Genomic DNA, 14,359 nt, shown 5'->3' with positions numbered 1-14,359 from the left:
ATTTCCGCGAATAGATAAACTCGACCCAAGGGCTGAAAAGAAAGCGAAAACTGACTTAGAAGGCATATATAAGAAGAGCTAAAGCCAACGGCGCCAGGAGAGAGATTTTAGACTTAGAAAAACTCTACTAGCTTAGGTAAACTTAGAATTTAGGCGGTTCGATTTTTACTCAGACTCTTTTCGTCTTTGTTCTAGGATTGACTTGGCTAGCAAAACTCTGTTCGTCTTGTCTCTCGAAAATCCTGTAACTTTGCTTTTATCAATCAATAATATGCATCTGTGTAATCTACTTTTGTTATTATGTTGTTCTTGTCTCTTTTGTTTTTCGTGTGTTTTCGTAGATAGTCCGGGACCTCTGGAAAATTAGGGTTTTCCTAACTTTTCTAATTTTACGGAAAATTGACAGTGTGGATTTTGGTTCCCACAATCTTACTAATGCTCCTAGTACATTCATGCGTTTGATGAATCATATATTGCAGTCCTTTATTGGTCATTTTGTTGTTTTGTACTTTGATGACATACTTATCTATAGCAAGAGTCTTGATGAACATAAGTTGCATTTGAAATCTGTTCTAGAAGTCTTTAGGAGATAAAGGTTGTTTGTAAATCTTAAGAACTGCTCTTTTGGAATAGATCACGTGGTTTTCTTAGGCTTTGTTGTAGGTGTTGATGGACTCAGGGTGGATGAAGAAAAGATCAAGGTCATCTGTGATTGGCCTAGTCCAAAGACCGTTGGAGAGGTAAGAAGCTTTCATGGGCTAGCTGGGTTCTACTGGAGGTTTGTCCAGAACTTTAGCACAATAGCAGCCCCACCCACAAAAGTGATCAAGAAGAATGTTGGTTTCAAGTGAGAACAAGCTCAGGAGGAGACATTTCAGATACTTAAAGGGAAGTTAACTCAAGCTCCTTGTCTTACCCTTTCTGATTTCTCCAAAACTTTTGAAATAGAATGTGATGCCTCAGGCGTGGGTATTGGTGCCGTGTTGATGCAGGAAAAGAAGCTCATTGCCTACTTCGGTGAGAAATTGGGAGGAGCCACGCTCAATTACCCCAGTTATGACCAAGAGTTATACGCTTTGGTGAGGGCTCTCCAAACATGTCCCGACGACCGAACTGAAGACTTTGACTCGGTGTTTTATCCAATGATGGACTTGTCTCTCAGACATTTCTTTAAGGCAAGGATCAGACCGTGCGGATCGTGCAATCATGTTCTGATATTTACCGCCATGGATCCGACTGACCGAATGAACCTGGACAGTACCCGAAGGGTCACCTCGACCAAGTTGTGTGAAACGAAGAGTTCTTTGACTATCTTTTAATTTCTAGACTTTGTTGTTTTCCTAGATGTTTTTTTCCACAAAACATTAAGTTCTTTCTTCTTTCTTTCTTCTATAAGTATGTAAACACTTCTCATTATTAAGCCATCGATTTTTCCTTCATTTCATGAGTTTTTCTCTTTGTTCTTTGTCTAGAACACTTCCTTGTTTCTTGGTGCGTAATATCCAATTAAACAGCCTCCTCTTTGCTGGTCTAGTGCATCATATCTAGCAATAGTTGGAGTTGGGAATATCAGCAACCTTCCACAACTTTTGTGCGATCCTTCAATCCACCAGTTCTCCCTCGTTGCAGTCTCCATCTTGGCGAGATCATATCCCTTTCAGTCCGGCTGAGTGATCCTTCTATTTAGGGCGTATCAGGTGGTAATGCTAGCAAACTTAGTCTCGTTTGACAGTTTATGTTATATGGTTTCCATTCTAATCCCATTTCCAAACAAGCTTCATGTATGCTTTTGTCTTTGGAACACTCATACGCAAAATCGAAATAAAGATCTATTGTTTTCTAAATTTGTTTTGTTATCTTTCCATATTTTCCGCATTTATTTGGTCACTTGTCGTCGGTTCTCGCAAAGAATCCGGAACTCAAGGAAAGTAGGGTTTTCTTTGCTTTCCTCCGTTAACGAAAATCGACGGTGAAAATTTCGGTTCCCACAATGGACAAAAGCAGTATCATCCTGCATAACGGACAGGGAGAAGAAAAAGCACCAGAAGAAGCAGCGGCAGCAGCAGCAGCAGAAGTGGTGGCAGCGGCAGAAGCGGAGGCAGCAGTGACAGCAGCAGAAGAAGCGGAAACAGCAACGAAAGTGGCAGCAGATGCAGCGGAAGCAAAAGCATCCACCTCTAAAGGCATAAGAAAAAGCACCAGAACACGCAAGAAGAAGACGCAAAAAGCAGCAGCCACCTCGAAAGCTAATGCTAATGGCAACGAGCCACAACCTATGGAACTTGATGAAGAAGATTATTAGCCGTAGTGAGTGTCAGAGGATCTTCATTTTGAACTGAGAGATCATAACTATTTTAAAATTCCCATTAACTTTTAGTTTAATCTTTAATAATCTCAAGGGGTTACAAACTCATAAGACTGATTATTATACTTGAGAAGGAGATTAATTCATGTTTTTTTCCTCATCAACGGTTAATCAGCAACAAACAGAAATCCTCGTTTCAATTAAAATGGATGAAGATAATGTGCTAATCTAGATAATCTTGGAAATCCTTAAGAAGATATTGTTGCTACATTAGTCATAGTCATAACCTTGCATGCATTTTAGAGGGGATCCCTCAGTTCTTAGAAATAAAAATGCTGAACTTCTTTCAAATCTTAAATGCAAAAAGCTAAGTGATTTCCAATGGTACAAAATACATTTTTTACTATATTTTTATTCCGTCGGGATTCTAACCAACCTTTTTGGAAAGTAAAATTCCTAGTTGGGATTCCTACACTCTTAGGAGACAAAGTTAGAAACGAAATTATAGATTCTATGGGAACCCAAATAATAGATTATGATGATTTCCCTTATGGAGAATTTAAAGTATTATTCAACAATAAGGTCTTAGGATATGCCAAGATCTGAAACTCCAGAAACATCTCAAGTGGGAAGTTAAAAGAACAAGAGTAGAATTAGGTTCATTATGTAAATAATTTGAAATAAACCCCAACCATAGTACTAAATCTTGTGTAGGAGATTGCTACGAAAACAACTATTCTAAAAATAAGCCTTGAAAATATTCTAAAACCCATAAGAGCTTTAAAATTCGTGAGAATTCATGGGAAAAAACTCCAAAACAAATTTCCTTCAAAAGAAACCCAAGCCAAAAAACCCTTCTATAGAAACTTTACATGCTTCAAATGCCATAAGAAGGCCACACTTCAAAGTTTTGTCGTTTTAATCGCAAAATCCAGGAACTAAACCTCAGAGAAGAGAGCAAAATATTTAATGTTTTACTAAATGATTTTTCTTCATCTTTTAACTCTGACTCAACCATGGCTTCTGAAAACGCCCTTCAAGTTGATGAACTAAATAGTTCATCATCTAGTGCAGAGTCAAATGAAAACAATATTTACGTCCTTACTAAAGATCAAGGATTACAACTTGAACTACTAAATTCCATTTCTGATCCAAGCCTAAAACAAAAATTTCTTGAAAAAATCATTTCCTCTCTAAACCAAAAAGATGTTAAAACACATATAGTTCTTCAAAATCCCATGGTCCAACTTCATCGAAATCCTCTTATGATCTCACCACCATTCTCAACAAATGAAAGAAAGACACTTGGAGAACAACAATACAAAATCTTAGGATTGAACTCAAAGAAGTAAATAATGATCTAAAATCCTCAAAGAATAAAAAACAAGATTCTGAGTATTTCACTCAATTATATCATCTGTCAAAAGTCATCATGATTCTAGTTCGGAAGAACAAGAAAATGAGTGCTTAAATAATGAAGATGAAAATCTCAAAGAGCAAATTCAATCTCTAGATATGGCCCCAAATGATTTCCTTTTCGTTCTAAGAAGAACAACTTCTCGAAATGTAATATTAGAATTACCATTGTTTATTCTGAAAATTATAAAGTTGATATAATTGCTTCATCCGACACTGGTGCAGATCTTAACTGCATTAAGTCGGGGCTTGTTCTGAAATGTTTTCATCTAGAAACTCAAAAAAAAAAAAAAAAAAGCTGCTGCAAATAACTCTATATAACATCTAAAGCAGGAGCTTCAATATTAAAAAAAAAAGATATCTTTATTAAAAATGCATTTATTCTCACAGATGAAATATATCAAAATGTTATTTTAGGAACATCATTTATTAATTTTATTACACCATATACAGTTATGGATGATGAAATTTTCTTTAAAAAACAAAATATAAAACTATATTTTAAATGTCTTGAAACATTAAAAACGATGCCTAAATCTTATAAAAGCTTGCTCAATACAAGAAAACTTTTGAAATTCTTTAATCCACGGTAAAACCTTCCACCTAGAACATTTAAAATCAGAAGTTTTACTTCAGAAGACCTTAGACACGTTAAATTCAAAATATATAAAAAATAAAATTTCAAACTTAAATAAAAAGGGAAAATTGTTTTTTTTAGAGCAAAAAAAATGATAACTATGTCCTTTTAGACTAATATCTATTTTGTGTCATTTTTGCCTATAATACCCTTTAATATTTTTGAAAATAAATTTAATAAATAGTTTTACAAAAAAAAAAAATAGAAAAATAGTAACTATTGATAAAATACTTATATGAACTTAGTGGTATTTTTTTCAGTTCTAAAAATTTTTAAATCATAATTTTCAGATTTTGTTCTAAATAAAGTAGAAATGGCATTCTACCAAGTAGAAAACGAAATCCACTTTTTTCATTGAATCTATAATGTTTAGAATATGTGATCTACGTAAATAAGAGTATTCTAAAAATATTTAGAATACACATTCCCCGCTTAACTTACCGATCTAAAATCTTTAGAAATGAAAATCTACACATTAATATAAATCTAAAACACGTAGAAACCGACTTCAATAGATTTACTGTAAATTTAAAACATGTAGAAATCGAAATCTACACATTACTATAATTCTAAAAACCAGTAGAAACCGATTTCTACAGATTAGATGTATTCTACGGATAAAAAATCAGTTCCTAAAAATATGGAAACAAAATATTTGGGAATATTCACTTTCATATTTTGAAAACATCGATTTAAAAAAAAACAAAACAAAAACGAAAAAAAATGTGGTAACCTTCTTCTCACGCCGTCTTCTATATTCCATTGATTATTCACAAAATTTTCACAAAAAATCACATTATTTCTACCAAATCAGTGTGAAATTGAGTGAGTTAGGGTTTATGAACTTGAGACTTTGATTTTCTCTCCCTTTGTTCGTGAAGGAGGTGAGAAATTACGGGTTTCATCTAAAAAAACGAGTTTAAAGAGTTGAAATCGTGTTTGGTCGGTTCAAATCAAGTGAGAATCAAACCGAATATAACCGAAGAAAACCAGGAAATCGATTTGGAATACTTACCTGGGCACGAGATCGGTCGTTCTATAATTCGAGATCAGTCGATCTGTATGAAATCGACCTTTGCCGATCGAGTGAAATGGCTCAGATCGATCAGTATATGCTCCGCGTTTTTTTTTTTTGTTCTGCATAATGATCAGGATCGATCGATCCGTTCGACCTTGTAATTTCGGATCGATCGATCCCGCTTGATCGAACACATTATTTATTATATTTAAAAATTACAATTTTAAGGGCATTATTGCTATTTTGAAAATAATTAACTTAATGAGACATAAAATATATAAGATTAGTCTAAAGGGACATAGTTATCATTTTTCTGCTCTAAAAAAAAACAATTTTCTCAATAAATTATATGAGAAAGAAAATTGTTCAGGCTAACCAACTGCTTTTTGGGATAGAAAACAACATATTGTTGATCTATCTTATGATGAAAATTTTCATGAAAAAAAAAAGATTCCCACGAAAGCTCGTCCAATTAAAATGAACTCAGGATTAGAAAAACATTGTACAAAAGAAATTCCTGATCTTTTAGAAAAAGGATTAATTTTGAAATCAAGATCTCCTTGGTCTTGTGCTGCTTTTTGTGTAAATAAAAATTCTGAAACTGAAAGAGATACCCCAAGATTAGTAATTAATTACAAACCTTTAAACACTGTGTTGAAATGGATTAGATATTCAATACCAAATAAAAAAGATTTACTTCAAAGACTTTACTCTACCCACATATTCTCATAGTTTGATCTAAATCAAATTTTTGGCAAATTCAGATATCTGAAAATGATCGTTATAGAACAGCATTACAACAGTCCCTTTTGGTCAGTACCAATGGAATGTAATGCCATTTGGTTTAGAAAATGCACCTTCTGAATTTTTGTTGCGAGAAAAAATGGTCTTGTTGTTTCCAGAAAAAAAATGTCTTTATTTCAAACTAAGATCAGATTTTAGGGCACTACATATCACAAAGTATGATAACACCTATTGAAAGATCTTTAGAATTTCCAAATAAATTTCGAGACAAAATTATTGATAAAAATCAATTAACCAGGTTCCTTGGAAGTCTCAATTATTTTCTAGACTTTTGTCCTAATATTAATAGAATTACTGGAATCACTTAGTAATATTGATGTTGATCCGAGAGATACACTTAATCTGGTTGTACTGGAATCAAAACTTTGGGCTGAGGCTCAGGTTTTAAGGAATCAGAGAGTGGCACCAGTTACACAGAATAGTTCCATCCAAACGAATACAGGACGATGGTGTTTTATAGATGGTTCTTGGAAAGATAAGGATGTGTTCTCAGGGCAAAAGTGGTTTAGTACTTTACCAGGCTTTGATGGTTTGTTAGGGGCACGAAATGTTTGTGCATGTCTATCACCTCTTCACTCGGAGGTGGAGGCATTGATTTGGGCAATGGAATGCATGAGAAATTTAAGACAATTTCAGGTTACGTTTGCAACAGATTGTTCTCAGTTGGTGAAGATGGTTTCGGAACCTGAGGAATGGCCTGCATTTGGAGCCTATTTAGAAGACATCAAGCTTTTGAGAAGAAGCTTCCATAACTCAGACATCGTTCATGTACCAAGGACGGCGAACCAAAAGGCGGACAGCTTAGGCTTAGCACGTAGTGCCCGGCATCAACCGTCTTTCGTCGTACACATGGATGCAGAGTTTCCAAGTTGGTTCACAGAGTCAATATGAGTCTGTGCATTGTTTGCTGTCAAAAAAAAAAAAAATTAATAGAATTACTAAATCTTTGCACAATCGTAAAACAGACGCTTCAGAGGTAAGGTAATTCTGAAACAAAAGAATTTAGATAGTCTTGAAAGTATTGTACGGTTTACATCATCACATTGGAACGATGCCCAAAAGAAAAACAATTCTACTATCAAAAAGGAAATTTTGAGTATAGTTTTTTTTTTGTTTTCAATAATTTCAAAGATATCTTCAAATAAAAAAATTTCTTTTAAGAATTGATTAGAAAAATATCTGAAATGTATTGCATCAAAACAAATTTTTGTGTGGTGGGAAGCGATTTTGAGTATTTTCGATTTTGAAATTGAATTTACAAAAGGAGATTCAAACATTGTCCCTGATGTTTTGACACGAGAATTTCTCTAAAACAGGTACAATGCCTCCGCAGAAAATGATTGACAAAGGCAAAAGAATTTTGTTGGAACCAGTCTCAGAAAAAAACTGAACTTACAAACACTCACCCAAAAAAAGAACCATGGATCTAAGTTACAAAAAAAAAGTTCTAAAAGAAGAAAAAACCAGACACCCCAAAATCTCTTCAATCTCCGGAAGTTATCATGAATCAAATGTTAAAATTGTAAAAAACTTTCAAACCAAGTTTTTCAAAGCAAGAGTTGGGAGAATCTTCCAAAACCTCCCTTCTCAGGAAATTTCAAAATTTAACGAGGTCTCTTCAAAAAATGATTTTAAGATAAAACCAGACCTCTCAAGAAGATTTCCCAAAAGACTCCGTCCGAATATTCCGAAAAACATACCTACCAGAATAAAATAAATGTTGAAAACCTTTTTTTTTTTTGGCAAACAATGATCCATTTTTAACAGTCAAAAAATATTTTGGCAAAAACAATTTCTTCAAACCACATAATACATATAAAATTGTGTTATTCTTTCAAACCATTTTGGAAATTAAAAATTCATTGTCCTTCAAACACTTTTATCTAAATGAAAACCACACTTGTATATATATAATTGATTAAATATAATAGTGTGATTTTTCAACTTATTTATCACTCAAATTAATATCCACATATATCTGAACAATATATATATATATATCACACATCTATAATTAATCAATTCGGTATATATATATACTGAATTGATTAATTATAAATTTGTGATTTTTCAACTTATTTATCACTCAAGTTGAAGAAGCAATACTAGGAATAGCCAAAATTGATCTGAACAAATGAAAAAATCAACACTTTAATAAGTGGTTGAGGACTAAGGTAATAAATATACATCTTCCTCAAATGTTTAATATGAATTGTAATGTTGTGCTTATTTTTGTAGGTTGAGTATGACGATCCATATTACCCTCCATTGTTCCAAGAATTGATTCAAGGTCCAGTTCACATGAGCTTTAGTTTTCTGTCATACAAGTATGGGAGACGCCGGGCAACCAGTAATTACGGAATATGTTTGAAAGATGAAACATGTTTATATGGGATCTTGCAAGAGATTATTGAAGTGTAATTTTCGGGGTTACTGAAGCTGACATTTGTCATCTTCAAATGTGAATGGTTCGACTTTGTCGTCAACAAGGATGTTTGGTTTAACAAGTTCGGTGTTGTTGATGCCAACTCAGAACGAAGATACAACACATTGAAGCCTTTCATATTAGGTTTGCAAGAAGAGAAAGTTAGCTTTATTTCATACACTCGGCTCATAGAATCTGCAACAACTTGGTTATCTGCTATCAAAATTATACCACATGGCTGAATTGTTGATGGAGATGAACCACCTTTGCAACAAGAAGTGTGTATCAATGAAGTCGAGTTACCAGAACAACAAGCTGATGACATCATTCTTATTGACCCTGATAACCGTGAATATGAAGATTTTCCCAACGATGACTGATGAAGTAGGTGAAGATGATTTTTATGAAAGTGATGATCAGTGTGGTGATGATGAAAACTCGAATGATGAATCTGAATTATGCAATTTGTTTTCAGGTATAAATGAATTTCAGACTTGTATAATGCATGTGTGTTATGTTTAATTATGATAATTACTTGGGGACTCAAGGGTTAAAGGAAAATAGGGTTTAGGGTTTGATGGGGTTTAATGGGTTAAGGGACTTGAGGGTTAAGGGAGAATGGGATTTATGATATGGGATAAGAAGTTATGGAACTTGGGGTTTAGAGGTTCAGGTTTTATGGACTCAGATGAAGTCCTCGTAATTTCATCGTAAAATGAAAAACACGGGACGTGGTGAAATCCTTGTAACACGTGTTTGTCGTAAAATCCTCATAATCATTGTAACACATATTCATCATAACATCCTCGTAACCTGAAAATTCGGGTCATGGTAATTTAGTCGTAAACAGAAAACACGGGACGTGGTAAATTCCTCTTAAATTTACGAGTAGTTTACGATGAATCATTTTTCCTTATATAAACCCGAGACACTTTGCACCCTACTCCTCCTCTATTCATCTTCACTCTCTCCTTCCTGCAAGAAAGAAGGTTAGTTTCTTTTTATATTTAAATTTTATAATATTGTGTAGGTTGTTAGCTTCGGTGGTTAGTTTTGGTGGTTAGTTTAGGGAAGGAGACTAGGTTATGGAATTTATAAAATTATTTTAGGCATTTTAATTTATAATTGTTTTTTGTAGATGGCTCGTAGGAAATGTCCTCCGCAACATTACAGCAAGACGTTCGGCATAGGCCATATTGGCACTTCTACTTCTCTCCTGACACCTTCTTCAGTTCAGAATATTGTTGCCTACTGTCAATTTTTGCAGAGAGGTTCCGGGACACCTCCTCCTCCTCCTGCACCATAGATGCCTTCTCCTGTTCCAGATGATGTGCCACCTACCCCTGCAGCCGGAGTTCATCCGCATTTACTGGTTCCCCAGGTGCACCTTATTCTCAAAACTAAACAATATTTATAAAAAGTAAGATATCTAAAGGAAAGTAAAATTTACGATTAAAATTTAAATTTTTAGAAAAATGTTAGAAATTTCTGAAAAATTTTAGTACTAAAAATTTTATAACTATAAAAATAGAATTAAATAATATTTCAAAATTTCCAATGTCATATTTAAATATATTTATTTTAATGATAATGTATGAGTTATTACCATATTTTAAAAAGTTTACCAAAAAATAGAAATCCCCTATATATTAATTGAGGATCATTTAAAAAGTTGTAATCTTAAAAATCAATTGAAAAAATCAATTGAAAAAATGTTGGTCCAAATCCAATTACTAGGGAACATTATATTAACCCAAAATATAAGAAGCATGTATTCTTTCCTTAAATAAAAGGTACAGAATTACCTAATATGATTAACATATATATGACAATTAATGACTATGAATAATAAAGATTTGATAACAATTTTTGCATCCTTCTTCATTTTTGTTTAATTTTATATTATTAAAAAATTAAACAATCACATTAACCATATAATAAAAAAATTAGATTTTTTCTTATATGTTATATTTTGAATTTTTTAAAATGACCTTAAATTATAAAAATGAGGAAATCTTATATGTTATATTTTAATTTTTTAAAAACGACTTTAAATTACAAAAATGAAGAAACCTTATACGTTATATTTTTCTTATATGTTAGATTTTTTTGTTATATGTTATATTATGATTTTTTAAAACGACTTTAAATTACAAAAATGTAAGTTTTCCTTAAGCATACGACTAAAAGCATTAAAAAGACATGTATCAATTCAATGGATTATCTGAAACTAGGGCTGTTTAATATGGTACCGTACCGAACCGAACCGAACCAAAATAGATAATATGGTTTGGTTTTGGTATATACCATATAAACCGAATGGATATAATTTTATAAAAACCGTAGGATTTGGATATGGTTTGGTATATAACCGATTAAACCGAATAAACCAAACAAAACCGATTAAAAGTAGAAACATGTAAATATGTATCTATTTTATAACAATACATGAAAATCTATTTGTTACATAAGTTAAATTTGTGTTAATAACTATTACCATAATTTTATAGTAATAAAGAACCTTAATTTGTAAAACACTTGAACTATAATTAAATAACAATACATCGCAATTCAAACATCTTATTTTCTAAGTCTTCTTTTGATTTTTTTCCTTTATTTTAGTCTTCACTAAATTAATATGAAGATTATAAATTTGATGGACAATAATTAATGAAAAAATTTCACAAATTTTTTCTTATCTGTAAACAAACAGAGTTTCGTGTTCAATTGAAAAAACATGACTTTAATGAACACTAAATATGGAAGAGTGGAAAAACTTTTCTTTCATGTTTCTATTTTGTTTCATATTTTTATTTTCAAAATTTCAAGCTTTGATTTTAGCTATAGTTTTTATTATTTTATTTGATGGTAGAAGCATTTTTACTTTTTTGTTCATTTATTTGAACATGTAATATATTTTTAATAAATGACTGTGTTGACAATATGACTCTAAAATTCATATAATATGATCTCAAACTAAATAATTATGTTTTTTAGTATAAAACCGAATAAACCGAAAACCGATGGTATATAAACCGAACCGAACCGAAGTAAATATGGATTTAGAATGGTAGTTATATTTTACTAACCGAAATACCAAAAACCGAAAAAAACCGAACCTAAACCGAACCGATATCCGGATTGAACACCCCTATCTGAAACCTTTCAAAACCACATGAAAGATAAAGATCAAAAATAATTCAATTGTGGAAACAATGCTGTTCATTTTTTTTTTAAGAATGTGTTCGATAGAAAAAATAAAGTTTTTATGTCATAATTTGTTTGTTGTCCAACCCGATCAACCCATGATATATTAATTATAATTTAGTTCAACAATTTTTAATAAAAATTGATCCGGTCCATCGGAAAGAAATTATATAATATAAAAAAATATTGTATATGTATAAATAAAATGATCAAATACATAAAAAAATGTCGATAATATATACAAATAAACTCACCATATGCAAGACGCATGTCTTAGTTATTACATTATTCTAAAAATTTTACCAAAATAATAAATCAACAGTAAGTATAATTTTCTATGTCATATTTACCTAAATATTTATGAAAATGATTGTAGAAATTACGTGTGGCAAATCATATAAATTAACATTAAATCATAGTTAAACATATGTCAGGCTTCAAATAATATTTGTCTGTGTCATTAATAGTCATGTCACTAATAGAAAATTATATAAATCAATATTAAATATAAATTAATATTAAATATAATTATTGATGTCATTAATAGTAATGTTTATGAAAGTGATAGTAGAAATTACAGGTAGCAAATCACTTCTCCAATAATATCTTTAGAATGAAAAATATAAAAATAAAGAGAAAATGAGAGAGAAAATGCGATGCGAGTAAGAGGAGACCTTTGTTGTGGCTTTGTCTAATTGAATCCACTGAAAAAGCGCGATAAAAAAGCGAGTGACCGACCAAGCAAGTCGCCGGTGAAAATTCGATGCAGTCCACTCACGACGGCGGCGGAAAAGGAGGAGGTGGTGAGGTGAGTCGAGGTGGGTTGTCTCGGATCCGTTCAGCTCCGGCGAATTGGATTGAAACCCTACTCCAGGATGATGAAGAAGATGATTTGAAACCTAACCTCTGTTTAACTGAGCTTCTCACCGGAAACTCGTCCGGGATAACGAGTCGTAACTCGTTTGAGTTCCCGAGTGCTGTTGACCAGGGATTGTCCACTAACCAAGGTGGGTTTCACCGCCAGAACAGCTCTCCTGCGAATTTTCTCGGTGGCTCTGCTGCTGGGAGCGATGGGTTTTTCTCAAATTTTGGGATTCCGGCTAACTACGACTACTTGCCGCCGCCGAACGTTGACATTTCTCCGGCGAGTAAACGGTCGAGGGAGTTCTCTTCTCAGTTGGTAAGCTTTCATCGGAACAATCAGTTCTAATTTTCTTATTAGCCGTGGAGACAAGAAAAATATTAAAGATCTGTCTTGTCTAATTTTGACAACTTGTATTTATTTGAAACAAAACCCAGCAAGTTGCAGTTTTCTTTTCTTTCTTTTTGAAAGCCATGTTGCATAAAGCTTCTATTTAGCTTCTATTTATAGATGACAAACAAAAAAACAAAACACAGGCCACATTGTTAATCTTTGTTTTGTATCAACTACTCGTGTTAGTTATGTATCGATAATTTATAAGACGATCTTGTAACTCGAGTAGTTTCTGAAGTGCGGTTATGTGAGATGTGATATATTCATATGGAATGGACACTCGGATTTTGATAATTAACTCATCACTTTTGTTCCGTGAGTAGAAAGAAGAGCAAATGAGTGGTGGTGTATCAGGGATGATGGAGGATAAGCTTCTTGAGGACTCGGTTCCTTTTAGGGTTCGTGCTAAACGCGGATGCGCAACTCATCCTCGTAGCATTGCTGAGCGGGTATTTACTTAAAAGTTTCATTCAATCATTTGTGCTGTTCTTGTTTTGTTGTTACGTATTTCTCTTTTCGTTTTTTCAGGTGAGGAGAACGCGGATAAGTGACCGAATCAGGAGGCTGCAAGAACTTGTTCCTAACATGGATAAGGTAGTCTTCTTCCTACTAAGCTTAGCCGTAAAGCAAAATGAAACGTCCATAAACTATGGTTGTGCAGCCATTTTTTCCGCATATTCTTTGTATGATATCTTATAATTAGCTGCCTCGTTATACATTATGAAATCAAACGTTTGAGAGATGGTTTCTGATTTGGTTCCTTTTTGGTGTGCAGCAAACCAACACTGCAGACATGTTAGACGAAGCTTTGCAGTATGTGAAAGCTCTTGAAAGCCAGATCCAGGTTTATCTACATACATATTGGCATAAATTTAGCATATGAAATGAGGGAAATATTTCGAGAGAAAAAAGCATGGGAAGGATGATAAGTAACACAAAACTATTAAAAACAATTTGATCATTTTATGTTGTTTTGTATGGATTCAGGAGTTGACGGAGCAGCAGAAGAGGTGCAGATGCAAAAATGAAGAAAATTAAGGTTTTAGGATTGATATACATATATATATATACATGTATTTTTCTTTTTGGTTTAATCTATGAATGGTGATGATCTTTTCGAAATTTCGAAACTTGATCTAGAAAAATTAGATTATTTGATGTATGTACTTTAGCTGTAAAATTTTTGTACAATAAGGTGAAACTTTTTAAAGAATCAATAAAAGAAAATGTATATTCGTAATCGAAATGGACAAAATAAAGTATTTAGTGTTGCATTTTTATTTCAAGGAGGT

The 14,359-nt window shown here is 32.7% G+C and overlaps 1 protein-coding gene across 2 annotated transcripts; it reads left to right on the top strand.

Annotated features, from left to right (window-relative positions):
• The first annotated feature begins 12,402 nt into the window (after positions 1-12,402).
• LOC106402710 (transcription factor bHLH80-like) lies at positions 12,403-14,307 on the top strand. Of its 2 annotated transcripts, XM_048758686.1 has the most exons (6): positions 12,428-12,992; positions 13,391-13,516; positions 13,596-13,661; positions 13,843-13,911; positions 14,055-14,126; positions 14,231-14,307. In XM_048758686.1, the coding sequence occupies exons 1-5, from the start codon at positions 12,576-12,578 to the stop codon at positions 14,103-14,105; spliced, it is 729 nt and encodes a 242-aa protein (XP_048614643.1). In that variant the 5' UTR covers positions 12,428-12,575; the 3' UTR covers positions 14,106-14,126; positions 14,231-14,307. The 2 variants fall into 2 exon arrangements, with proteins under 2 accessions (XP_013698951.2, XP_048614643.1); XM_013843497.3 differs by having other exon boundaries at positions 12,403-12,992; positions 14,055-14,307.
• Positions 14,308-14,359: the final 52 nt, after the last annotated feature.

This window comes from Brassica napus, chromosome C5 (genome assembly GCF_020379485.1).
Source record: "Brassica napus cultivar Da-Ae chromosome C5, Da-Ae, whole genome shotgun sequence".
Classification (NCBI taxonomy): Eukaryota; Viridiplantae; Streptophyta; class Magnoliopsida; order Brassicales; family Brassicaceae; genus Brassica; species Brassica napus.
The sequence above is the reverse complement of the archived record's forward strand: the minus strand, read 5'-3'. Positions and strand labels throughout refer to the sequence as shown.